Source organism: Chlorocebus sabaeus, chromosome 3, assembly GCF_047675955.1.
Source record: "Chlorocebus sabaeus isolate Y175 chromosome 3, mChlSab1.0.hap1, whole genome shotgun sequence".
In the NCBI taxonomy this organism is placed as follows: Eukaryota; Metazoa; Chordata; class Mammalia; order Primates; family Cercopithecidae; genus Chlorocebus; species Chlorocebus sabaeus.
This window is the reverse complement of record NC_132906.1, coordinates 5,430,344-5,458,240: the sequence shown is the minus strand read 5'-3', so window position 1 is coordinate 5,458,240 and position 27,897 is coordinate 5,430,344. Positions and strand designations below refer to the sequence as shown.

At 45.2% G+C, this 27,897-nt stretch overlaps 1 protein-coding gene across 3 annotated transcripts in view; it reads right to left on the bottom strand.

The window, feature by feature from the left end:
• Nucleotides 1–2,584: 2,584 nt before the first annotated feature.
• The window catches only part of ATP8A2 (ATPase phospholipid transporting 8A2), a 636,199-nt gene continuing 610,886 nt past the window's right edge, over nt 2,585–27,897 (bottom strand). For all 3 annotated transcript variants that reach the window (XM_008021766.3, XM_037986897.2, XM_037986898.2), the window contains 2 exons: nt 16,556–16,647; nt 2,585–8,519 (listed from right to left, as the gene is read on the bottom strand). In XM_008021766.3, the coding sequence (XP_008019957.3) occupies nt 8,422–8,519; nt 16,556–16,647 (190 nt within the window). In that variant the 3' untranslated portion in view covers nt 2,585–8,421. The remainder of the gene's footprint in view (nt 8,520–16,555; nt 16,648–27,897) is intronic.

Sequence of the window (27,897 nt, the reverse complement as noted above, 5' to 3'; positions counted from 1 at the left end):
TATCAGAGGCAGAGCAGCCCCACGTCACATGCCCTGTTGCTCTGCCATACACCCAGGGGTGTCTGATCTTTTGGCTTACCTGGGCCACACTGGAAGAATTGTCATGGACTACACATAAAATACAGTAACACCGGCCAGGTGCGGTGGCTCACTCCTGTAATCCCAGCACTTTGGGAGGCCGAGGTGGGTGGATTACTTGAGGCCAGGAGTTCAAGACCAGAGTGGCCAACATGGTGAAATCCTGTCTCTACTAAAAATACAAAAAATTAGCCAGGTGTGGTGGCACATGCCTGTAATCCCAGCAACTTGGGAGGCTGAGGCAGGAGAATCACTTGAACCCGGGAGGCAGAGGTTGCAGTGAGCCGAGATCGTGCCACTGCACTCCAGCCTGGGCGACAAGAGCGAAACTCTGTGTCAAAAAAAAAAAAAAAAAAAAAAAAAAAAAAGAATTCATAATGTTTTAAGAAAGTTTGTGAATTTGTGTTGGACCACATTCAAAGCTGTCCTGGGCTGCAGGTTGGACAAGTTTGCTATACACTTTAACCCCTCACATTACATATGTCTCTCCCATAATAAACATTTTGAAAATAGTAGCAGAAGCTGAACGATTTTTCAAAGTATCCTGAGACTTTTTCGGAGGACATCATTACAAAGAACATTGCTTTAGGCAGAAAGGTTAGGGTCTGCAAACTGTTTTCAGCTGATAAGGAAGGGCCTCTCAATGGTTTGAGTTTATTTTGCTGAGAACCAGTGAAGAATGACATTTCAGGAAAACCATTGCAGCTGCAAAGGCAGATGTTGTAAAGATATGACCAAGAAATGGCAAAGGTTGGAATTTAACACTTCGCTGTTGATTGTATTAAATCATTTTTATTTTTTCACCACTGGGGGAAGAAAAGGCCTGGCCAGTGTAGAGCAGGAGATGAAAGCCCTTCCCTGGTGAGCTCTAAACTGTAGAACTCTCTGCCTGCAAGTGAGGCCTCCCGTGTCCTTGCCATGCCTGGGACACCGTCACTGAGGTCAGGACTGCCCTGGGCTGGTCAAATCCAGGTCTGATAGGAACTGGACCATCTGGGAGGCATCAAAGTCCGCTATGGAAAATTGCTATAAATTCAGAGTGCAATTAAGAAGTCTTTTGGGAACCAGGCTCAAGCCTCTACAGAGAACTGTCATCTAACAGGCTGTCTTTCATCCCCAGGTCACACCCTGCTGGGGAAGTATAGAGCTACCCAAACAAAGCCAGGCAAGGGGCCAACATCTGGGCCCCCCAGCTTCCTCCCACCTTATCCCAGGTGCGAGGAGGCTGCCTTGGCTGAGGCACCACAGAGACCCTGGAGGCAATGGATATTTACCTGAACGCAACTCCTTATACCTAGAGAGAAAGGGCAGGGGTGTCTTTCTTCTTCTTAAAGTAAGAATGTTATGATTTCCTGCTTGCCAGTTGAATTTGAGCTGCCTCCGTCTTAGTTTGTAGCCAACTGAGATGAATTAGAGGGAAGGAAGTAATGGAGGAAGGAGGTCTTGTAAGCACTATTCTTTCCTTTGAGCGACTGAATCCAAACTCAGTGTGGCCCCCTGGACTCTCTTCTAGAAAAGGGGGCCTTATCAGAGAAATGCAAATCAAAACCACAATGAGATACCATCTCACACCAGTTAGAATGGCAATCATTAAAAAGTCAGGAAACAACAGGTGCTGGAGAGGATGTGGAGAAATAGGAACACTTTTACACTGTTGGTGGGATTGTAAACTAGTTCAACCATTATGGAAAACAGTATGGCGACTCCTCAAGGATCTAGAACTAGAAGTACCATATGACCCAGCCATCCCATTACTGGGTATATACCCAAAGGATTATAAATCATGCTGCTATAAAGACACATGCACACGTATGTTTACTGCGGCACTATTCACAAAAGCAAAGACTTGGAATCAACCCAAATATCCATCAGTGATAGACTGGATTAAGAAAATGTGGCACATATACACCAAGGAATACTATGCAGCCATAAAAAAGGATGAGTTCGTGTCCTTTGTAGGGACATGGATGCAGCTGGAAACCATCATTCTCAGCAAACTATCACAAGAACAGAAAACCAAACACCGCGTGTTCTCACTCATAGGTGGGAACTGAACAATGAGATCACTTGGACTCGGGAAGGGGAACATCACACACCGGGGCCTCTCATGGGGAGGGGGGAGGGGGGAAGGATTGCATTGGGAGTTATACCTGATGTAAATGACGAGTTAATGGGTGCAGCACACCAACATGGCACAAGTATACATATGTAACAAACCTGCACGTTATGCACATGTACCCTAGAACTTAAAGTATAATAATAAAAAAAAAAAAGGAAAAGAAAAGGGGGCCTTGCCTCAGAGAATACAGCACGTGTTCATCTGCTACTCAGACTCTCCTGCGCTCCTGCCAGTGAACACTGTTGCCTGGGCCTCGGCTCTCCAGGCCGTGTACGTGTCCTTGAGCCTGCACCTGCTGACAAACCCCTGTGTTACAGACCGCAGTCCCTGTGGCAGTAAATGATTATTAGTGGAAAAGAAAATTCCAAAATAAAACAGTCCAATCACTTCCTTTAACAAAAAATTTATTTGAAACAGGTTTGCACAGACATACACCAGTCAACAGGATTGATCAAAGCCACAAATCACTACATTCTCCCAAAACTTCTAAAAACACAAGCAGATGCCCTTCATTTATTCACTCCAGGAGGGAACCCAGTGCACTAGAATGTGCTGCTGTAATTTAACAACCAGAGGACATTAAGAGGACGTGAAAACGGTAACACTTCTAGAGGGAGGGAACAAAAAACCCCACACGCCATAGAAGCGCTCACCACTCTGCTGGGAGCCAATGAAACGTGCCCCCACCGCCCTGCTTCCCTCTGCATAACCAGATTAAAACCTCCCCATCGCAAACAATATTTACGCAGTCCAGGCACAGATGTGACAGCAGATAGGAGAGCACATGGCTTTGCTCGCATGAGAAAGAGGCCACAAATACGATGCATTTGAACGACAGTTCAGTGGCCTGCAACCTCATCCTGCAGTTGGGCCTGCTGCGGCTGCCTGCATGGCCCTCGCGAGGGAGGCTCAGAGGGAAGCGGCACTGCATAGGCCTGAACTTGGCCATCTTGGGCAACGGGGGAGAGTGAGGCAGGAGAGGAGGGTGAGTTTCAGTACGGACATTGATTTTATCCACGAAAACCCAAAAGTCTTTACTGTGCAGGGAAAGAGAGAAACTCCATGACAGGGCAGGTTTCCTCTTGGGTTTTTTTTTTTTTTTTTGGTAGTGTTTATTGATTCAGCTATAAACCATATATCAGGCTATCTCTAGGAATGCAACAGACTCCAATCCCATTGGAAGTGAGTTCCCAGCCGGCTCTCTGGGCTCTCTCCCTCTTTCCGGCCTTTTCTCTTTCACGCGGGAGAGCTTACCTATAAAAGGCTCTTGATAAGCTCTCTTGACCCCCAAGTTTCCTGGGCAGGGTTATTTGGATAGTGCTATTACTCCAACTTACTTCTTCCTCTTTCTGTCATAAATCAAAGCTACCTGACACTGCGCCTGACTTTTAAAACAAACAGGTCTCCTTTCTCTCTTTAGCCAGGTCACAAGAACTGCCTATGGGCTAATCTTGAGAGCGTGTTTTTCTTGGTCTGAGGCCTGGGAGAAAGAGCAGAGTGGATATCTCAAAGGCAACTAGAGCCAGCGATTGTCATTTGAAAACGCGCCAGCCTGGGTGTAAAAAGAATCCCTCTTTTGTCTGTCCTCGGTCGGGAGAGCAGAGGTGTTCCTCGGAGGTTAACACTGGATTATACAAGGGGTGCCGTGCGGGGAGCTCGCCCTTCTTTTCTGCTCCCATTTGTTTGTGGCTTCTGCCCGTTAAGATTTATGCTGGCTCAATGCCCTTTTCTCCTCACTCAGGGTTACATCCCGGATTCACAAATCACTCATAGCCAACAAATTAAGAGAGCTTTAAACAGAACATTAGTTACAGACTGGGCATGAAGTGAACATCAGGTAAGGTGAAGGGGAATGTACTGATGGACAACTTGGGATACTGAGAAAAAATAAATAAATGAAGGGTACAACACATCGAGCACACTGGTCTGTTCCTTTCAAGGATACCGAATGATGTCATTATGGGGGTCTTGGGCCCTCACCTCCGAAACCCATCCAAAACCCTTCTAATAGTCCTTCTTGGCCTTCGAGATGGAAAAATGGCTAGAATGAGGTTAAATAATCTCCCCCAAGGCTATTACAAGACGGTTAACTGCCTTGAGCCAATGAAGAACTAACAACAAACTCAACTGATGTAGATTTCCTTTTTTTGAAGGGAGGGGGTTTTAACTGTCCCCATCGTTATTATATACGTCTGTGTAAGCATTTACATGAAGAAAGCATTTCTTGAATGTAACAGGGGATGCCATGTTTTGACTCGATCTGATAAACGCATTTCTTTGCCAAGTTATTATTTCAGGCTCTGCTCAGCCACCATTTCCCTGTTCACATTTTTTTATGGATCCCAGGAGATAAAGGCTACATTTCAAATGCTGGTGTTAAATCACTCCTTGAATTACTTTGAGACAATGACCCTGGGCAGTAACTCAAACCCTGGTTGAAGAGTGTGCAGTCTTTTCACACGTTCAAAACTAAAGACCACCTTATCCTATAGCACAGTTTTGCAAACATTCAATTCAGCTATAGTCTAAGACATAAATCCCTTGGAACAGAAGTACCTGATAAAAATGCTTTATGGTTCCAAACAACAAGATTAAAGGTCATTATTATAACAAATGGAAATTATAGACGACAGCTTTCTTTTTACAAAATTCAACCTTAAAGCCTGCAATATTTACTTATATATGCATTATAAGACATTAGTTACCTAGACTCACTTTTCCCCCCATTTTTCACCGCTTCTTGACAAGTTATTACTGATTTTCACAGCCAGCTCCCCATAGTGAGACAGACCTGAAGCCTTGTCAAGGGAAAGAAAATGTCAAAAGAATTCTCAGCTGAGCTCTCTGAAAGCCCAGGTTCACTTCTCAGGATATTCCTCTACAAGTGTTAAAGAAACAGCACTCCTTGCTCCAAAGCACGTTTTGTACGGTGTACCGAACCAAAAGAGTTACCATGTTTTTGTCTTCATGCGCGCATCTGTGTGTTGGGAGGTGGGCGGACATAACCCTGGTCAAGCAGCCTGGAATATTCTGCATTGAGGCAGGACAGACACATCAGCTCCACTCCTAAATTATGACTGAGCCCGTTCTGATCAGCACGGAGTATTAATCCAGATGACCCTGCTCTCCTGATATGTGTTTTCCATAGCTACCCTTGCTGGCACGTGTCCATGTGCAGTGGAAACCCAGAACTAAGCCCAGAGCATAACTGGTCTCTTCCTTTTGCAGGGTCATCCAGGACAAGAGAGACTCAACACAGGACTGGGCTGTCTGTGTACAGCAGTAGACCAAGGGTGGGCCTAAGTGGATTCTGCCAGTTTAGCTCAATCCAGAGTCAGGCCCTGGAGTGCTAACCGAGTGTGACCTGCCAGCCCGTGAGTCAGTTAGTGTGTGGCAGAGTGACAAGCCCCAGGTGGCATTTTCGCTGAGCTGACAGCCAGCATATGCAACCTAGTGCAGTCCACCCTGTCCCAGGGAAGGGGTTGTGTGTGACACTCTGACCTCAATTTGAAGGTAGGACAAATGACACAGCCCCTGAGTTGGCCCCGGCTAAGCATTATATATCACATGTAGTGACAGCTGCTCCTCCTAGAAACCCAATTTAGTCATTTGGCTGTAAGAATGCTCAACCACATGAGAGGATAGAAAGTAATGTCTTCTCATGTTTTCTTCTGTGTGCATCCATCATCATTGCAAAGATTGTTTAGTCTACTTCTCAAGAGAATAGGAAAATACACCTGTAATTTAAATCCCAGAAAATATGAACTCTAATGTAAGAAATAAAAACAAAAACCCCAAACAAACACAAACACACAAATTCATAATTCTGATTTGGAAGGCTTCAAGTTCAAGACAGAGCTAACTGTTTGACAAAGAATTGAATTTCTAATCCGCTCTTTCCAAATAGGCTTATTTCCCAAATAAAACAAAGTATTAATAGTTACGATGCCTAATGCACATTCAATTCCAGTTTTCATTTCTCCTCTGTATTTTGGCCATCACCTTTCCGGGTGTGCAAAAAAAAAAAAAAAAAAACCATACACCTTGGTTTGTCGTGTTAGTCATAGGCACATTTTGTGTTACAGTTCCTGCATGACAATCCTTCAGTCTTGCTGGGCACTCCAGTATTTAAAAATGTTTTACGCACCTTGGGGAGAAAGGAATGGCCCTTTTGGGAGCCTCACCTGTGAACTGCATTGTTCTGCTGCCCTTCAGGCCCTCTCTGCATCCTGGTCACCTCCTAAGTGAGGATTCATTTTCTTAGTCAATGCAAATCATGTTTTAAATGATTTCCATGCCCAGTAAGTTGTAGATTTCTGAAAATAAAGGGTTAGGAAGCAAAGTGCACTAATGTGCTATTTCCTAATTTAGCACAATCATCCCCACAGGGTTTACTCATCCTCTGACTCTAGAGCTAAGAGTGACAGGTGTGCTCCTTCGCTGCACAGGCATGTTATAAATTCATTCATTTCCCAACAGTGAAAATCCAAAACGTGCTCTGAACTCCCATTTTCACCAGGAACAGCTGCCCAGAAGTATTTAGGCCATCCAAAAATCTGGCTTGGCAACCAGAGCAGAGAACACGGTCCAGGCAGGTTGTTTAGTAAGGGCTCCAGATGCTCACATTCATGCCTGAAGGCATCTAGGTTTGGTTAAGATTTAGAGTGTGGGCCTCTGCAGTTGGGAAAATCAGTGATTCAGCACTTTGCTTCCTTGTCTCAGAATTCAGGATATGCCATATTCTGATGGGTACCTGTGTCTAACACTGATGGGATACAGAAAGGAAACCATGTCGGTGTATTTAAAAAAAGGTGCTTCCCTGAAATGTTTGGAATTCTTTTCAATTAAAACTGTGTGTGAAGCTCTTGTTTAAGCTCTCATACACACTGGGCTGATCATGACAATTGTCTGGGTCTCAGGGTTTGTTTCAGAGTTTCTACTGCGGAGATCTGGTGGCGATTCCTCTGTGTCCTCCTCTCAGTGCCTTCCGTGCCCTTCCTTCTCCTTCTGAGGACTTCTGTGGTCGTCTTGTTCTCCCCGCTCAATGTCCTATACTCTCGCATCTGGGTTTACTCATCCTCTGACTCTAGAGCTAAGAGCGACAGGCACGCTCCTTCGCTGCACGGGCATGTTATAAATTCATTCATTTCCCAACAGTGAAAGTCCAAAATGTGCTCTGAAAGAAGCGTGGGTTCTAATGTAAGTGGATGCCAAAGACCCAGCAGTCTGGCTGTTGGGAAGGGAGTATTCAGAGCCTGACCACGGCTGGGAGAGCTGAAGGGGTTCTACCACCACTCTGACCTGTGGGGCGGCCCCATGTCAGACAGAGGCAGAGATATTTAGAAGATATGCAGAAAGGCGATGCTTCTTTTCTTTCTTTACAGAACAAAAAGGGCGGTGGAAGAAGGAATTTTTCGCATGTTTCCGAGTCTGCAGTGGAACAAGGAAAGGCGCAGGTTTGGGTTGGCCGCCCACCAGCCGCCATGCACTGAGCGCCGTGGCCAGCCATGCAGCAGGTGTGGGGGTGAGGGACACCTGGACACGGCAGCGGAACTGGGCCGAGTGCACCTGGAGAGGGTGCGGAAGACTCTGCCAGGGCATCAGTCGGTTTGCCCTGCTGGAAATGTGGCTAAGAGGTTCAAATAAATCTTCTCAGGTTGACTACCCCGACATAGAATTTTGTGATTTCACTGCAATCAAGAAGTTTACGCCAACTTTACACAAACAAAACAGGAATCAAAGCAGGAAAGCAACCTGCCTACAGTGAGGTCTGCGTGTGGCCCGCTGGACGTAATCTGTGAGTTAACCAAACAGGAAGCAAGTGTGCCCTGCTCCAATTACACAAGACGGGCTTCTCACGCAACATAAAACTTTCCCTTTCTCCCAGGACAACTAGTACTGATGTTTAAATACTGGTGAAACATAATGTTTTTAATTTCACACCTCACAGAGCACAGTTGACTGCTTCATAACGAAGTAAACAAAAGTTAGGCTAAGCGCTGCAGACAAGTTGGGAGGGCAAAGAGAGCTTCCCCTGCGGTCTACACTCCAGGTTTGCAGGTTTGCGAGGGAATATGTAACTAACAAACTGCTTGGCTAAGGCCACAGAAATGTGTTTTCCGGTGTTCTGGCTGCGGACGCCAGTCTTTTCAGACAAAGATGTGTTAACACTGGGTGCAACAAACTGAATCTCTTTCCTAAGATCAGTCAGGAAAATTCAAGTCTTACTTCTTCCTGCATTTCTTTTTGGTGGTGTCATAAGCACGGATGACTTCTTCCTGACTAACAGCTCCGTGTTCTTCTTGAGAAAAAGCATACCCATCTGAAAGTGAAGCACACAGGAGAAACTGGTTAACAGGAGAACTGGGGGAGCACACTAGGTTTAAATATGCTGCTTTTTTGGCAGCGTGCGGGTGAGTGGTGTGTGACACCCGGTCTCCTTAGCCTTGGATAGTAGGAGGCTTGAGATGAAGAAACCTGCGGCCATAGAGGGGCCGTGGCGGCCGTGTGCAGGCTGACTGGGGTCCCATGGTTCTCGCTGCTGATGCTGGGATGGGAACGGCTTTGAGGGTAGGTTTCCTATTTCTAGAGGGCTGTGGCTGAGCTCAGTGTGGGAATCATACACAGTGGGTCACTGCTCCCCGTCTCCACTTTCCCACTGCCAATTAAGAGGAAATACTCGTCTGTCTGTCTGATGCTGCAGGAGAGCCAGCTAATTTATGAAGCTGAAAACATGCCAGGGAAAACACACACAACACTAATAGTGCAAGCTGGCAACATGCGCGTGATGCCTGGGGCCTTCTTGTTTGTTTATTTATTTATTTATTTGAGACACAATATTGCTCCATTGCCCGGGCTGGAGTGCAGTGGCGCGATCCTGGCTCACTGCAGCCTCCGCCTCCAGGGTTCAAGCAATTCTCCTGCTTCAGCCTCTTGAGTAGCTAGGGCTACAGGCATGCACCACCGTGCCCAGCTATTTTTTTTTTGTATTTTTAGTAGAGACGGGATTTCACCATGTTGGTCAGGCTGGTCTCGAACTCCTGACCTCAAGCAATCTGCCCACCTTGGCCTCCCAAGGTGCTGAGATTATAGGCGTGAGCCACCGCGCCCAGCCCTGTTTTTAAATCAAGACTGATCTGGACTGGTAATAAGTAATCAAAGTAGGGTTGTTTCCGTGTAAAGAAAGAAAAAGGTCACACAATAAAGTCAAAAGGAATTTAGTGATTGACTGGACCTGTCGCCACATGAAGACTGGTTCTTACACAATCACTTCATATACTACTAATAAAATAAATAGTAGCCAAGACTCATGAAATGCCATGTGTCTAAGACACTGTTCTATAACATATAGCTCATGTAATCCTCCCAGAAACCCTATGAGATAGGTGATCATATTCCTCCCACTTCACAGATGGGAAAACCGAGGCACAGAGATTTTTGTGGCCTGCTCAAGGTCACAGGCCTCATGCGTGGTGGAGCTGGGAAGCAAACCCAGGATCCACACTCTACAGCCAAGAAACAGCTTTAGTGTTCACGAGCCCAGAGTGGGGCTTTGCTTCCAACTGGCCCTTCCCACAGAAAGACATGTACAAGGCCCGCTCTCCGTAGGCTAACCCTTGTGTGTCAGGGGTCTGGAAAAGCCCCACAGCTCAATTAGACATTCTGGCCAAAAGACAACACAATTGAAACCTGACAATTTTGACTTCCATCCATGCATGCTTACAACTTATCAGGGGAGCTGTGAATTCACTGTCATACTCTTTAACAGGAGAAAAGAAATCGGAAGGTGTGTCCATGTATCAGTTCCTGGACTGCCTGCTAATTTCCTCAGACATCTGGCTTAAAAAGGAAATTTCTAGAGTATCAAGACGTACAGTAACAAGACAGAAGAGTCTTCGTGGGATGGAGAAGAGGAGGAGATTTTAAAAGAAGACATTCAGGCTGTTTTCTTATTCTGTGTGTTCCCATAACTGAGAGTCCCAGTCCAGGGCTGGCTTCCGGGCTCTTCCAGACAGCATGTGCCTTCCAGCCACTGCCTGAGAATCCCAAGGGCTCAGGGGGGTTATCCGGGGAGGCAAGGGCTTGTCTGCAGAGGTGGCCTGAGAGTTGACTGAGGACATGGGCTGAGCAGCAGAGAGGAGGGCCCAGACCAGTGAGGCCATGGGAGGAAGAGACAGTAGGTGGGAGAGAAGGTGATGCAAGCTAAGCCAGGTGAACAGAACAGAGAGGAATCTTCCACAGGGGGCTTTTGTCTACTTGCTCACCTCCATTTCTAGCAAAACAAAACCTACAACCCCAAAATTCCCACCACGTGGTAGCCACAGTAAAGGAGCTCCCAGACCAGTGTGAGCCCCCAGATAGCTGGGAACAGGAGCAGGTGGGTCCCTGAGCCTGAAGGCAGCACCAGCCAGGAAGGGAGCTCCCTTGGGGGTGAACATGCTTGTTCCAGCCTTGGGCCCACACCTAGCGCACTTGAACTTCCTGACCAGGTGGCTGTGCTTTGATACTCGGGGCTTTAGAGTCTTCACGGGATCTGCTTCCAAGCACTGAAGAGCAAAGGCCACCCCTCCTGTTCTCCTAAGAGCCTTTGGATTTTCACCAAGTTGCTTAATCAGAAATCAGCAGGGACAAGGAAACCTCCGTTGCCCGGCTTTGGAGGAGCTGCCCCAGCCTCCTGCCTCCCTCTGGCACCGTGTGGCACACACACTCTCATCCCAAATCCTGTACAAGCAGGTCCTTGTGAAGCGTTTTTACTGCAGTCCAAGAGGAGATGTCTTTCCTTGGGATGTTTCAAAGCAAAATCTAGCAAATAACACTGCCTCATCTGCTCCAGTAACAAGGCTATGTACTGTGCTCAACTTGGACAATTGCCATTCTCCACTTCTTTAATAAGGAACGTTTCTAGTACACCTCTGATGTCTTCCTGAGGGGGCCTGGCAGAACAGCAGCTGCAATGGCAGGGTCACCACTGGCTCCACAGCTGCTGCACCATCCCAAGGGCTGCTCCTCAGTCCTACTGAAGGGGTTCTGAGTAAGGAACAGTCACCCCAAAGAATTGGACATACTCTTTATAAACTCTTCTAGTGGCAGGCTGAGGACTACTGAGCTCTCCACCCTGAAGACGTTTTTCTCCACTTGCTTGTTTTTATCTTAGATTCTGGGGGTCCCAAGTGGCTGCAGCATGGGGTCGGGGTGGTGGCCAGGAAACAAAGGGTGGTTCTAGTCCTTGCTTGCTGCTACTTGTCCATGTGACTTTGGGCTCTTTAAGCTCCCTGGGTCTTGGTGTACTTTTCTGTAAATTAAATGGCCTGGACCAGGCAAGGCGCAAGTTCTCTCAAGCTCCAGTCCTCTCTATGGGCTCCAGGACATGTTCATGGCCCGTCACACCCAGCCTGCAGGATCCTCTCCCTCTGTCAGTACTAGTTCACACTGCACCAACATGGAGGCCTCCGCATCCATGCCAGAAAAGAAAGGGTTGGTGTTTGGTGTCAACAGTCTGTCCAAAAAGAACAATTAACTACGTATTATATCTCTTTTGGTCTGCTTTTTTCTCCTGGTTGTGGCGAACTCATGGAGACATACAAATAAATTTGGGAGTGTCCTTTTGGGAAAGGTATCTTAGCCTTTGGAATAGTCTACTTCCTGTTTAAATGGAAGGTGCAGAAACTTTTTTCTTTTATTTATCTTGTTTTCCATAACATGCCTGTGTCTACTGGAAACCCAACTCCGGGGGTTTCTTCAGCTCATAACTCTGTCACTTCTTCTGTGTGCATTAGTGCCATGGCCACAAGGGCCTCCCATGGGATTGCAGCAGGTAATTTGGCCCCCTGGGGTGGGAAGGGTTTCAAGGTTTTCCTCTGAAGAGACAGGCAGAGAAGAGTTCCCCCTCCTGTTGTAAACCTCCCAGGGTAAGTAGAGCACCCCGAGGTCTGTGCTAAATGTCTCCCACTATCCTCCCTAGTTCCCATTGTTTGCACCCACCGCCACATTTCCAGCATGTTGTACGCTAAGACTTTCTTAACCTTAACCAAGAATGAAAGTGGAGTCTACAATTCAAGAGTGAAAGGAGGATGGCCTGATAGGTTTATCTTGGGAGAGGGAGTCCTCCCAGGTTCAGATAAAACATTTTCCTCTTAGAAAACAGGCCTGGTGGGAGTTAGAGCTGTCACGGGAGGAGTTTTATTGGAAAACCAGACACCATCACCCCTCAACCATCCCTGCCTGCCCAGCCTCCGTCCCACCTGAGGAAGATACAGCCCTGCTCCCAGCTCTGCCTACTGAACCTTTAACTGCCATTTGCATCCAAACGGGGAGCTCAGAGGAAGCCTCCAGGTCTTTGTATCCCCCACTTTCACTCATCCTTCAGGAAGTTCAAGCAGCCAGAAAAGTCCTGATGGGGGCCTGGAGGGAGCTCTCATGGACCCAACTTTCCCTGGCTGGCTTCCTAAAGCATCTGCTTTCTAAATAGCCACAGCCAGAATGGAGGATGGAATCGTGTAGGTGAAAGGAGGTGGGAAGGATGGATTTCTTAGCTGTTTTGTCTTCTCTGGGTAGAACATTTGGTAAAATCCATAAAATCATGTCATTTTTTTTCATTATTTTGGAATAAAATTCCCCTTAAGTAGCATTCCTTTGAATCTGCGCTCTGATAGCATCTTAATGAAAATAGCAGTTTCCTGTCTGGAAAGATTCCTAATAGCCATAGAAATGAGAAGACCATGGGGACAATGAGGAAATCAGACTGTGTAGGAAATGCTGATTACAAATATTGTATGTTGGTGGCTCACAAGAACTAAAATACTACCAAGATTAGAGTTTTTCCTGCCAGTTTCCTGGACAGACCCAGGGGGAACATAAAAGGCTGAGATCTGCTATATGCCCGTCCTGCACCCCAGGACCAGCTCTGACCACCCGATGATCTTCTCTGGCTATTAGTGACAGAAATGTCCTAAGTTATCCATCAGGTTCTGGTACTAGTCACTGAGTGTTTAAAAAATATGGTGTGATTTTAGAAGCCTTCTTATGTCTTATATTTATTCAGTAGATTTTTTTTGGCCTTCCAAATATTGACTTAAGAAAAGCATTTAGTAGTTGTCTTAAGACATTTATGACTCTCCCATAAAAATTCTCATTCGGTCTTTGATCACAATATATATCTCGTGTATATTCTGTCTATGGTTATTTTGAAACATTCTTCAGAGAGGCGACACGGCTCCACAAAGACCCTGTAGAGTTCTGGGAACCTGTATGTGTTTTCTCTGTGTCTGGCATACAGAAGGTGCTTTACACCTACTGTCATGAAGACTCACAAGGACTGTGTAAGATGTGTATCATTAAAATTCTTTTTCTTCCATAGGAGAAAACAAAAATTTAGAAAAATTAAGTTTCCCAAAATTATTCAGCTAATGACAGAAAAATAATACCCAACATTTATTGAATGCTATATTGCCTATACTGTTCTAGGTACTTTATCTTTATGATCTCATTTAATCCTCCTAATTGAAACTGACCCAATAGTCCCACAGACAGTTTTTTTTTTCTTTTTTTTAACATAGAAATGACTCTTCTGGTCTTAAAGCTTGACACTTATATTTGTTTTATCTGAGTTCCTTCCTTGGTAAGGACCCCCAGGCCTCTCAAAAAGCAGCAAAGATCTGAAACTCACCCAATGATCTCATCCAGACAATGAGATGCTAAGCCCCTCATTAATCTTGATTGCTTCCTTACCCATCCTGATTCCTGTTTTCTTACACATTGCTAACATTTCTTCCCTGCTGTATAAATCCCTGATTTTAGTCAGTCAGGGAGATGGATTTGAGACTAATCTGCCACCTTCTTGGCTATAGCACCAGATAAAGTCTTCTTCCTTGGCAATAACTGTTGTCTCAGTGATTGGCTTTCTGTGCAGCTGTGGGTGGCAGGATCTACACCGAACCTCTAGCATCCAGTAAGTTCTCATATTACCCAACTTTACAGATGCAGAAGCAGACATTGAGTAAATTGCCCAAAGTCACAAAAAAGTAGGGGGGCAGGGACAGGAACCCAGGCAGCCCATCTCCAGAGGGCTGCCCTACAGTTAGCACTCCTGTCCCATCAAACCTCTTGACTTGACCTCTCTTTTGGGCCAGAGTCTGAGGCTGCAATCCAGACCTCATGGCACGCCACTGAGCAATGCTGGGCCAACCACTTTCTGACCTGAGCCTCTGCTTTGTCTCCTTGGGGTGACATTAGCCACCTCCCAGGGCAGTGGAGCATTAAAGGACAGAAGCATGTCAGTCCCCTTCTTCCCATAAGATATTCCACATGGCAAAGTAAGGACAGGGAGTAGATCACTGAAAAGCAATGATATTCTGTCTCTCTCCTTCTGTCTCCATCGAGAAAATCTGCCAATACCTGTTGACAGGCAGAGCTCAACTGAACACAGATCCTTCACTGCCTGTACTGTGTGAACAGTGATCCTTCACGTTCATAAACCTGTCTCTCTCTCTTTCTTTCTTTCTTCCTTTTCTTTCAGATGGAGTTTCACTCTTGTTGCCCAGGCTGGAGTGCAATGGCATGATCTTGGCTAGCCACAACCTCTGCTTCCTGGGTTCAAGTGATTCTCCTGCTTCAGCCTCCCAAGTAGCTGGGATTACAGGCATGCGCCACCACGCCCGGCTAATTTTGTATTTTTAATAGAGATGAGGTTTCACCATGTTGGTCAGGCTGGTCTCAAACTCCTGACCTCAAGTGATTCACCCACCTCGGCCTCCCAAAGTGCTAGGATTACAGGCGTGAGCCACCGCGTCCGACCCAACTCATCTCTTTCTGCCAGTTTCCCTCTAAACTCCTCGGGAAGGGAAAGGGAGGCAGGGAGTAGGTATGGGAGGAAAAGCTGGCATGTGCACATGATGGGGGTGGAGAGGGGTTGGGGAAGGCCGCAGGACCCAGAGAGGCAGGGCTGGGTTGGCCTCGGCCCAAGGGAAGGTGGCCTGGATCTGCCTCAGCTGGGATCTGATGACTGGATTGCTAAAAACAAGCCCACGAGCTCCCCGCTGCTGAGCTCCAAAGTCTGGGACAGGGGAGAGGGGATATTTCACAGCCTCCCACTCTCCTCTGGAATCCGGAGGTGAGGGCGGGGGTGGCAGGGGGACGTCAGCCTTAGACGTGGGGCAGCCTTCCTGGGAGAAGCATGATGTTCTTCCCCAGTGGTGGTCATTGTTTCAATCAATATGGCAATACTACACAAAACAGTTCATGTTGCTAGCTTTAGGCGCAACAGTTTAAAGGTCATACTGCTTCAACCTTAAAAAAGTCCTCTTGGGAGGCTGATGGAAGGATCATAACCACATCAGGATTTTAAGTTTAAGGATTTTGTGGTCCCAGGGAATTATCTACACTCAGGCTGCACGTTCCTGGGGCCAAATACACATGTTGCAGTTCCACTTCCAAATGCGCACCCCGCTCGCAACCCCCATCAGCACCCACCCAGCCGCCCATCAGCACCCGCTCCAACTCCCCATCAGCTCCCACCCTCCACCGACACCCACGCCTCTATCAGCCCCCACCCTCCACTGACACCCACGCCTCTATCAGCCCCCACCCTCCATTGACACCCACGTCTCTATCAGCCCCCACCCTCCACCGACACCCACTCCCCATCACCCCCACCCTCCACCGACACCCACTCCCCATCACCCCCGCCCTCCACCGACACCCACTCCCCATCACCCCCACCCTCCACCGACACCCACTCCCCATCACCCCCACCCTCCACCGACACCCACTCCCCATCACCCCCACCCTCCACCGACACCCACGCCTCCATCAGCCCCCACCCTCCACCGACACCCACTCCCCATCACCCCCACCCTCCACCGACACCCACTCCCCATCACCCCCTCCCTCCACCGACACCCACTCCCCATCACCCCCGCCCTCCACCGACACCCACTCCCCATCACCCCCGCCCTCCACCGACACCCACTCCCCATCACACCCACCCTCCACCGACACCCACTCCCCATCACCCCCGCCCTCCACCGACACCCACTCCCCATCACCCCCGCCCTCCACCGACACCCACTCCCCATCACCCCCGCCCTCCACCGACACCCACTCCCCATCACCCCCGCCCTCCACCGACACCCACTCCCCATCAGCCCCGCCCTCCACCGACACCCACTCCCCATCACCCCCGCCCTCCACCGACACCCACTCCCCATCACCCCCGCCCTCCACCGACACCCACTCCCCATCAGCCCCGCCCTCCACCGACACCCACTCCCCATCACCCCCGCCCTCCACCGACACCCACTCCCCATCAGCCCCGCCCTCCACCGACACCCACTCCCCATCAGCCCCGCCCGCCGTACTCACGCGGGACGCCCTGCTGCAGGGAGCTGCCCCGAAACAGCGTCGGGGGCGTCTTCCGGCCCAGCCTCTTGATCAGGCGGTCGCGCTCGTTCAGCCTGCAGATAAAGCAAGCGCGTCAGTCTCGAGTCACCTGAACACTCGGGTTGTGCGAGGAGACAGACAGAAGGGGGTGGGGGGAGGTGGGGGATCACCTCCCCAGGTCGGGTAAGGCTTGGTGCTTCACCAGCTGCCCGTGATTTCCAGCGCCTGCCATCTGGGCGCCTCGCTGCTGGCTCCCTGTGGTGGAAAACGCCGTTTCCAGTCCCTCCCCCAGCCAGCGCCGCCTCCTCGCTGAAGTGTGCCTGTGCCCGGTCCATACCCGCGGGACCCTGGGCTTTTCAGGCCACTTCTGCAAGGAGAGGACTGTTTCCGGGTAAACGTCTCAGCGCTCACTCCTGCCTGCAGCCTCCTGCCTGCACGGGGCGAGACCCCGCGGGGGCCTCAGGACCCCAGCCACAGCCCAGTTTCGTTCTGCAGAACTTGATTATTTTGAACCCCGATGAAAAGTCAAGGCGAATTTTCTAAAACAGACGCCTAAGGAGCCGTCCCTGCCTTTCCTGAACCTGTTCCCTTCAAGGTTGCCACTGCTGTGAAGAAATGTGGAACTGTTCGAGAGCTTGGCTATTTCTATTCTAATTTTTAAAAAGCTGGGGTCTCACTGTCGTCCAGACTGGAGTGCAGTGGCACAGTCATAGCTCACTGCAGCCTCGAACTCCCAGGCTCAAGCAATTCTCCCACCTCAGCCTCCTGAGTAGCTGGGACTCCAGGTGTGCTGTCACCATACCTGGCTAACTGCAAACATTTTTTGTATAGACAGGGCCTTGCTTTGCTGCCCAAGCTGGTCTCAAACTCCTGGCTTTAAGTGATCCTCCCACCTCAGCCTCCCAAAGTGCTAGGATTACAGGTGTGTGCCACCATGCACAGTCTGTTTATTTCTATAAACCCAAAGGGACTGCTTTGATTTTTACTATCAGGCTGTCATTTCACTTGTCGTTATGGGAGTTTGCCAGTGACCTAGAGGCATAATAGATTATGGGCTGAATGTCCCCTCTAAATTCACACGTTGAAGTCATTACCCCTAGTACCTCAGAATGGGACTGTATTTGGAAACAGGGCCTTTAAAGTGGTAATTAAGGTAAAATGAAGTCATCAGGGCGGGCCCTAATCCAGCATGGGTGCTGTCCTAATAAGAGGAGATGAGGACACAGGCACCCACGAGGGAAGACCACGGAGCACACAGCCACATGAAAGCCAAGGAGAGCGCTTGCACAAGAAAACAATCGTAGATAGCTCGAGTTTGGACTTCCAGCCTCCAGACTGTGACAAACTCAATTTCTGGTGTTTAAGCCACACAGCCTATGGCAGCCCAGGCAGACAAATACAGCCCCCATCGCATCTGTGGGGATGTGAGGACATACAGACTTGTAGAAGAAGCCGCAGGTGCTGGAATCCCATGTACCCCCCTGCCCCTACGATCTGTGAGTCTGGAGCCTGAGGAGGCCCCTCCCATGACTGCAGACCCGCCTAGCTCCCCCAGGGCCATCGAAAGAGGAGGGGGGCCCTGGCTGTTCTTCACAGTTCTTTGAGCTGAAGTTCATTTTGAATTTCTAAGAGAGAGCATTTTTCTGAGTGCCTTGGTTGAAATAACAATGTTTAATTCATCACCAATTAAGGGTGAGCCTCAGCTAGCTAAGCTTGGCAAAACATCTCACGGCTGAGGAAGAAAAATACTCTCTCCCTTCTTTCACACTGGTCCTTCCTCCCCTCTCCTCTTTCTTCCATCGGCCAAGTTAATCTCACCAGGTCTGGCTGAGCAATTGCCCTGGATGGCACGGATATGCAGACACAGGAGGACTGAGCCCGTGGCACCTGTCTCTCTGTGTAGCTACCATCACCGACTGTCCACAGCTCCCTGTGCTGCCTGGCTTCAGAATGTGGCAGGTATAAAGAAGGACCTGTCCTCCCTGTCCAACACGTTCCCAGCACTGGCCACGACCCCTGCACAAAATAAAGGGTACTGTGTGCAGAGGGGGCTCCTCCCCCTGCCTGGCCCCAAGGTAGCCTCACCAGCCAGGCCCCACATGGGGACATAACGGGCACCTGATACATCACTTCCTCCGAAGCTGAGGACCATGCAGGACTAGCTCTGCCCCCATATCCCAGACCACGGGGACGTGCCCCCTGAACCACGCTGGCCGTCCCAGAAGCTCATGATGGGTCTTATGAGAATGTCACAGATCCTCAGGAATGGGAGGGGTCATTGAAATTACACATGTTGGTCTCTCACCAGGCAGGTGAGAAAACAGACTCAGCTGCGTCAAATAACTTGACAAAGGTCAGCTGGGGCTTCGCTGGCAGGGCTCCTGTGCTGACAGACGCTGCCCAGAGTGGGGAACACTTTTCTCTCTCTTCTTTTTTTATAATGATTTTCTTTTCTTTTTGTCTTTTGAGACAGAGTCTTGCTGCGTTGCCCAGGCTGGGGTGCAGTGGCGCAATCTCGGCTCACTGCAGCCTCTGCCTATCAGGTTCAAGCGATTCTCCTGCCTCGGCCTTTCCAGTAGCTGGGATTACAGGCACGTGCCACCACGCCTGGCTAATTTTTGCATTTTTAGTAGAGATGGCGTTTTGCCATGTTGGCCAGGCTGGTCTTGAACTCCTGACCTCAGGTGATCCACCCACCTCAGCCTCCCAAAGTGCTGAGATTACAGGCATGAGCCCCTGCGCTCAGCCTATAATGAAATATTATTTTAAAATGCGACATCTTGCTTCAGAGGAACCCACGCTGTACCACAGCCCTTCCTCCACACACGGTGAGGGGTCCACAGCCAAGGAGGTACCTCCTCCCATGGCCCAGGCCTGCCGTCCACCACCTCAGTTATTTGGGACCCTAGAAGTCCCAGGCCTGCATCCAAGGCTAACTTGACTTCATCCTGAGCTCCATCCCCCTAAGAGAAGACCATGTAGCCAGTGTGCACGCCCCAGGCCTGTGGGGGTGGCCAAGGGGTGCTTTTTGCATGGGGGCGTGAACAGAACCTGGATGTGTGGGCTGGGATGTCCACCACACCATACGTGTGCAGATGCCCTCAGTGCAGGGCAGAGCTGGGGTTCTGAAGCAAAGACAGGGTGTCCAGGGAGTGAGCTCTTTCCCACGCTGCCTTGCTCTGGCTGAGGCCTTCAAACAAGCCAGGAATCAGGAAGCGCACCAGACTTTATGAAGGTGTCATCATGAAGGGACAGAATTCTGTGCTAGCTTGATTTATAACTTTCACATATTTATGCATGGTTCAAGGTCCCCATTGGTACTGTTATACTGAGTCCTGCAAATGTCAGGAGCAGGCCCAACTATGATAATAACTACTTCAGATTTTAATAAAATAATAAAGTCTCAAATATAAGTTCCTTATACTCCCCATTCTTCTCCCTTCTATAAAAAAGATATAACTTTCCAGTCTACATTTTATACTGTTGCTTCATAGATACGTATGGGTAATTAATATCTAATTATATTTAAAAATACATATAAATGGTGACATTTATTTTATGCTTCCTGTTTATCATGTTTTTTGCTTTTTTTTTTTTGTGGTTTAGAGGAATATTTTATTATTTATTTCAGTGGTCACCCTTACATTTCTAGCCTTCATATCTGACAGGGTCAAAAGCTAGAAAATAATTTAACCCCCTTCTTGAATAATGCAAACACTTCAGAACACACAACTCTGATTTTCCCATCTCTTCCTATCTTCAGCACTGAAGCTTACTCAGGTTGCCATTTTTTGCAGGGAATCTGTCTTTTCCTTCTGGTTGCTTTTACAATAATTCCCTTTGTCTTTGATGGGCTATAGTTTCATGACAATATTTAGTATGACTGGTTATAGGTTTTTTTTTTTTTTTTTGAGACAGAGTCTCGCTGTGTCGCCTGGGCTGGAGTGCAGTGGCCAGATCTCAGCTCACTGCAAGCTCCACGCCCCCTCCCCGCCACCCTTCATGCCATTCTCCTGCCTCAGCCTCCGGAGTAGCTACAGGCGCTGCCACCACGCCCGGCTAGTTTTTTGTATTTTTTAGTAGATACACCGTGTTAGCCAGGAATAGGTTTGTTTTTATATCCTGTTCAGCTGCTCAGGTCTGGAAAACTACAACAGCTTGAATGTTTGTGGATCTTCACTTACAGAAAACACTGAGATTCCTGCCTCCCCTCCGTTCTCTGTTTTACCTTCTCCTGGAGCTTCTATCTATAGTGTCTCCATATTGATCTCATTCTATCTTCCACATCCCTAAATCGCTTCCATGTTTTTCATTCCCCTTCTCCCTTCAGCTTTATCTAAACTACCTTAAAATTTTCCAATATGTTTTAATTTAAATCACTGGACTTTTCATGTCTATATGTTTTATTTTTCTTCCAAATCCACCTGTTCTTACATACTACCCTTCTCTTGCTTTTTAATTTCTGTATCTTCTTTCATCACTATTTTATAGAATCTTTCAGACTTTCCTTGCAATTCCAGCTATTGGGAAGCTAATTTGCCTATCCTCAGTACAGAAGGACTTTCTCCTTCATTGTGGTTCATTTCCTGCGTGTGCTCTAGTTCTTCAGAATGAGTTTTCTTTTGCCTCTGCCAGGGCCATATGGGTTCCATCAATTTGTATATTAATATAGAAACCCCATCTCTACTAAAAATACAAAACAATTAGCCAGGCGTGGTGGCGGGCACCTGTAGTCCCAGCTACTTGGGAGGCTGAGGCAGCAGAATGGCGTGAACTCGGGAGGCAGAGCTTGCAGTGAGCTGAGATGGTGCCACTGCACTCCAGCCTGGGCGACAGAGCGAGACTCCGTCTGAAAAAAAAAAAAACAACAAAACTATAAAACACCACTGAAAAAATTAAAGACATCCCAAATAAATTGAAAAATACCCTGTGTTCATGGATTAAAAGATGATGCTGTTAAGATAGCAATACTAATCGAAGTGTTTTACAGATTCAGTGTAACTCCTATCAAAATCCCAATGGTGTTTTTTTTTTTTTTTTTTTTGCAAAGATAGAAAAGCTGATCTTAAGATTCACATGGAATTATAAGGGACCCAAAATAACCAAAATAATCCTGAAAAAAGAACAAAGCTATAGAACTCACACATACCTATTTCAAATCTTATTGCTAAACTACAGTAATAAAAATAGCATGGCACTTACAAATCAAGAGAATATAATTGAGAGTCCAGAAATAAACCCATACATCAATGGTCAATTAATTTTTGACAAGGATGTGAAGACCATTCAATAATAAAAGAATAATCTCTCCAGCAAATGGTGCTGGGACAACTGGATTTCTACATGCTAAACAATGGAATTTGGCCCTTCCCACCACATACAAAATTAACTTAAAATGGATCAAAGATATAAATATATTTGAAACAAATGAAAATGGAAACACAGCATATCTAAACTTATGGGTTGCAGCAAAAGCAATCCTAAGAGGGGAACTTATAGAAATAAATGTCTATAGCAAAAGAGAAGAAAGGTTTCAAATAACCTAATGTTACACTTTGAGGAACTACAAAAGGAAGAACAAACTAAGCCTAAAGTTGGCAGAAGGAAGGAAACAAAAAAGATTAGAGTGAAATAAATGAAACAGAGACTACAAAAACAATGGAAAATATCAGTGAAACTAAAAGTTGGTTTTTTTCAAAGATGAAATCTACAAACTCCTAGCTAGCCTGCCTAGGAAAAAAAGGGAAGACTCAAATAAAGTGAGAATTGAAAGTTGAGACTATAACAGATAACCATAGAAATGTAAAGGGTCATTAGATATTACTACGAACAATCATATGGCAACAAATTGGATAATCTAGAAGAAATGATAAGTTCCTAGACACTTACAACCTATCACAACTGACCAATAGCAAGGAAGGAGAGTGGATCTCTAGTAAAAAATCTCCCATCAAAGAAAAGGCCAAGACTTGATGGCTGCTCTTCTGAATTCTACCAAACACTTAAACAACCAATACCAATTATCAAACTTTTCCAAAATACTGAAGTGGAAGGGATACTTCCAAACCGATTTTACAAAGTCAGCATTACCCTGATACCAAAGCCAGACAAGGACATCACAAGAAAAAAACTTACAGGCTAATATCCCTGATGACTATAGATACAAAAGTCCTCAACAAAATATCAGCAAACTGAACTCAACAACACATTGAAACTATCATTCACCATGGTCATGTGGGATTTGTGCCTGGGATGCAAGCATGGTTTAATATACACAAATACATAAACACACCACATTAACAAAATGAAATATAAAAACCATGTGATCATCTCAATAGATGCAGAAAAAACATTCGACACCTCTTCATGATAAAACTCAACAGATTAGGTATAGAGGGAATATATCTCAACACAATAAAGGATATATGACAAAACCCATAGCTAACGTCATACTCAATGGTGAAAAGTTGAAATCTTTTCCTCTAAGATTAGAAACAAGACAAGGATGCCCACTCTTGCCAATTCTTTTCAACATAGAACTGAAAGTCCCAGCCAGAGCCATTAGGCAAGAGGGTAAAAAAAAGTAATCTGATAAGAAAGGAAAAAGCAAAATTATCTCTGTTTGTTGGTACACATAATCTTAAGTTTAGAAAATCCTAAAGACTCCACCAAAAAACTGTTTAGAACTAATAAATTTAGTAAGGTTGCAGGATACAAGATCAACATACAGAAATGAGTAGTGTTTTTATATATTAATAATGAACTATCCAAAAATGAAATTAAGAAAGCAATTCCATTTACAAGTGCAACAACAACACAAAATACTGATGTGTAAATTTAACCAAGGGGTAAAAGACCTATATAGAGAAAACTACAAAACACTGATCAAAGAATTGAAGAAAATACAAGTAAATGGAATGCTATCCTGTGTCCATGAACTGTAAAACAACACTATTGTTAAAATAGTCATACTACACAAAGTGATCTACAGATTCAATGCAATCCCTATTAAAATGGCAATGTCATTTTTCACAGAAAGAGAAAAAAATCCTTAAGTTTATATGGAACCACGAAAGACCCTCAATAGCCAAAACCATCTTGAGCGGTAAGAAAAAGACTGAAGGCATCACACTCCCTGTATTCAAAATATGTTATAAAGCTATTGCAAATAAAATGACATGGTACTGACATAAAAACAGATGCATTGACCAGTGGAACAGGATAGAATGCCCAGAAATAAACCCATGCATTTATGGTCAATTGATTTTCAATAAAGGTGCTAATAACACACAATGAAGAAAAAGCAGCATCTTTAATAAATGGTGTTGGAAAACTGGATATTCACATGCAGAAGAATGAAACTTGATCCTTATCTCACACCATATATAAAAACAACTCAAAATGAATTAAAGACTTATATATACGAATTGGAACTAAAACTACTGGAGGAAGATAGGGGAAAGATCTAAGATACTGGTCTGGACAGTAATTTTTTCAATATAACTCTGAAAGCACAGGCAGCAAAAGCAAAAACAGACAAATGGGATGACATCAAACAATAAAGCTTCTGCACAGCAGAGGAAACAATCAACAGAGTGAAGAGACAACCTACAGAGTGGGAAAAATATTTGCAAGCTATACATCTGATAAGAGGTTAATATCCAAAATACACAAGGAACTCAAACAATATCAAGAAAACATAACTCAATTAAAAAAAGAACAAAGGACCTGAATAGACATTTCTTAAAAGATACACAAATAACAAACAGGTATATGAAAAATGCTCAAACAACTAATCATCAGAGAAAGGCCAATTAAAATCACAATGAGATACTACCTCACATATGTTGGAATGGTTATTATTTTAAAAAAAAAAAAAAAGAAAGCTAACAAGTATTGGTGAGAATGCAGAGAAAAAGGAACCCCTGTACACTGTTGATGGGAAAATAAATTAGTATAGCTACTATGGAAAACAGTGGAAGTTCCTCCAAAAAATTAAAAATAGAACTATCATATGATCCAGCAATCTCACTTCTGGGTATATAATCCAAAGGAGTGGAAAACAGTATGCTGAAGGATATCTGTGCCCCTCTGCAGCATGATTCATAATAGGCATGATATGAAACCAACCTAGGCGTCCATCAATGAATGAGTGGATGAAGAAACTGTGGTGTGTGTGTATATATATATATATATACACACACACACACACACAAACACAAATGGAATACTATTCAGCCTTAAAAAGGACATCCTGTTATTTCCTATAACATGGATAAACCGAGGACACTATGCTAAATGAAATAAACCAGGCACAGTAAGACAAGTGCTGCATGATCTCATTTACATATGGAATCTTAAAAAGTTGAACTCATAGAAGTAGAAAGGACAATGATGGTTACCAGAGGGTGGGGTTGAGAGTGGAGGAGTGAGGGAATGGGAAACGGTTGGTCAAAGGGTACAAAATTTCAATTAGACAAAAGGAGTAAGTTTTTTTTTTTTTTTATACTTTAAGTTCTAGGGTATATGTGCACGATGTGCAGGTTTGTTACATATGTACACATGTGCTGTGTTGGTTTGCTGCACCTATTAACTCATCATTTACATTAGGTATTTCTCCTAATGCTATCCCTCCCCCATTTCCCCACCCCACGATAGGCCCTGGTGTGTGATGTTCCCCGCCCTGTGTCTAGGTGTTCTCATTGTCCAGTTCCCACCTATCAGTGAGAACATGCAGTGTTTGGTTTTCTGTCCTTGCAATAGTTTGCTCAGAATGATGGTTTCCAGCTTCATCCATGTTGCTACAAATGACATGAACGCATCAAAAGGATTAAGTTTTAAGATCTATTGCATAATAGGGTAACTATAGTCAATAATAATGTGTTATATACTTCAGAATAATTAAGAGTAAATTTCAAATGTCTCACCACAAAAAAATGGTAAGTTGGTGAAGTGATGACTATGTTAATTAGCTTGATTTAATCATTTCACATTGTATAGCTGTATCAAAGCATAACTTCATACCCCAGAGGCATATAAATTATAATTTTTAAATTAATATTAATTAAAAGCATAGATATAAGAGCTAGAACAATATAAATCTTAGAGGAAAATACAGGTGTAAATCTTTATGACCTTGGCTTTGGCAATGGCCAAATGCAAGTACCAAAATAAAGGACAGATAAATGGGACTTCATGAAAATTAAAAACTTTTGTGCATCAAAGGTCATTATCAAGGAAATGAAAAGATAAGCACAAAATGGGAGAAAACATTTGCAAGTTATGTCTGATAAAGGTCTAGTATCCAGAATATATAAAGAACACCTACAACTCAAAAGCAAAAAAAGAAAAACAAACAATTTGATTAAAAAATGGGCAAAAGACTTGAATAGACCCATATTCAAAAAAAAAATACACAATAGCCAACAAGCACATAAAGATAATCAGTATCATTAGTCATTAGGGAAATGCAAATCAAAACTACAATGAGATAGCACTTCACACATACTAGGATGGCTATTAAAAAAATCCAAAAACCAAAATAACTCAGAAAATAAGTGTTGGAGAGGAGATGGAGAAACTGGAACTCTTGCATGTTACTTGGTGAGATGTAAAATGGTGCAGCCACTGTTCCTTGGTAAGTTAGACACAGAATTATCTCATCACCCACCAATTCCACTCCTAAGAATATACCCAAATGAATGGAAAATGGACTCAGACAGATACCAGTACAATATCCATAGCTGCGTTATTCACAAAAATCAAAAGTAGAAATGACCCAAATGTCCACCAACTGACAAATGTGTAAGCAAATGTGGTCTATGCATACAATGGAGAATTATTCAGCCATATAAAAAAGTATGGTATAGATACGCACTTCACAGAGATATAAAGACTGAAAATATTATGCTAAGTGAAAAAGCCCAACCTCAAAGGCTGTGTATTATACGATTATATGAAATGTCCAAAATAGGCAAATATGTACAGACTGAAAACAGGCTAGTGGTTGCCAGGGGCTGTAGGGCAGGGAGGTGGGGAAAGGGAAGGGGGAAGGACTGCGTCACACATATGGGGTTCCCTTTTGGGGAGATAAAAATATTCTGGAACTAGACAGTGGTCATGGTTATATATACAACACTGTGAATCTACCAACTGCCATGTAATTGCACACTATAAAATAGTAAATGTTATGCTATGTGCATTTTACCACAATTTTTTTGAGAAAGAAAGTTGAATCAAAAAAATAAAAAAAGGTGGATTGGGTCCCAAATCAAGGTCAATTCCCTCCTATCACATGAGCTGTTGGTAATGATGCCATTTTTACAGTTTATTTCTCCCATGGTGGGGGGATATTGGCATTAAAGTACTTAATTTTTTTTTTTTTGGCTCTGTACTGGCAGGAGCAGGTATGCTAGCTGGGAACTATTGCTATGAAAGGTGTTGTGCAGACATTAATTCACCAGAGATACGTGCAGTCTTGGTGCCTCCCCAGTAATGATGGTGAAACCGAAGCTCATACAAGTCCTTACAGAAAGGTTCTTTTTAGAAGCTGACAAATCCTAGAGAAGGTGTCATGCTCCTGCCTCGAAAAATGATCAGTCTCAGGAAGAAGTGGAGAGCTGAGTTACGATGGAGAAAAATAAACTCTTGTGTCCGCATTTCTGTTAGAAAGCTATTCCTGCAAAAATCACACATGCATAACTGCCAAAGAGTGGGAGCGTGGAGAACACAGCAAAGAACTCCAAATCTGAATTTTAGATCTCGTCAATAGCTACAGCTGATCGGAATCACAGCTGACACTACAACAAAGCCAAAAACAAGCAGGTAGTTTTAGAAACTTATTTTTCTTTTCTTTTTTTTTTTTTTTGATAATCTTTTTTTTTTATTAATTTATTTATTATTATTAAACTTCAAGTTGTAGGGTACATGTGCACAACGTGCAGGTTTGCTACATATGTATACTTGTGCCATGTTGGTGTGCTGCACCCATCAACTCGTCATTTACATCAGGTATAACTCCCAATGCAATCCCTCCCCCCTCTCCCCTCCCCATGATAGGCCCCGGTGTGTGATGTTCCCCTTCCCGAGTCCAAGTGATCTCATTGTTCAGTTCCCACCTACGAGTGAGAACATGCGGTGTTTGGTTTTCTGTTCTTGTGATAGTTTGCTAAGAATGATGGTTTCCAGCTGCATCCATGTCCCTACAAAGGACACAAACTCATCCTTTTTTATGGCTGCATAGTATTCCATGGTGTATATGTGCCACATTTTCTTAATCCAATCTGTCACTGATGGACATTTGGGTTGATTCCAAGTCTTTGCTA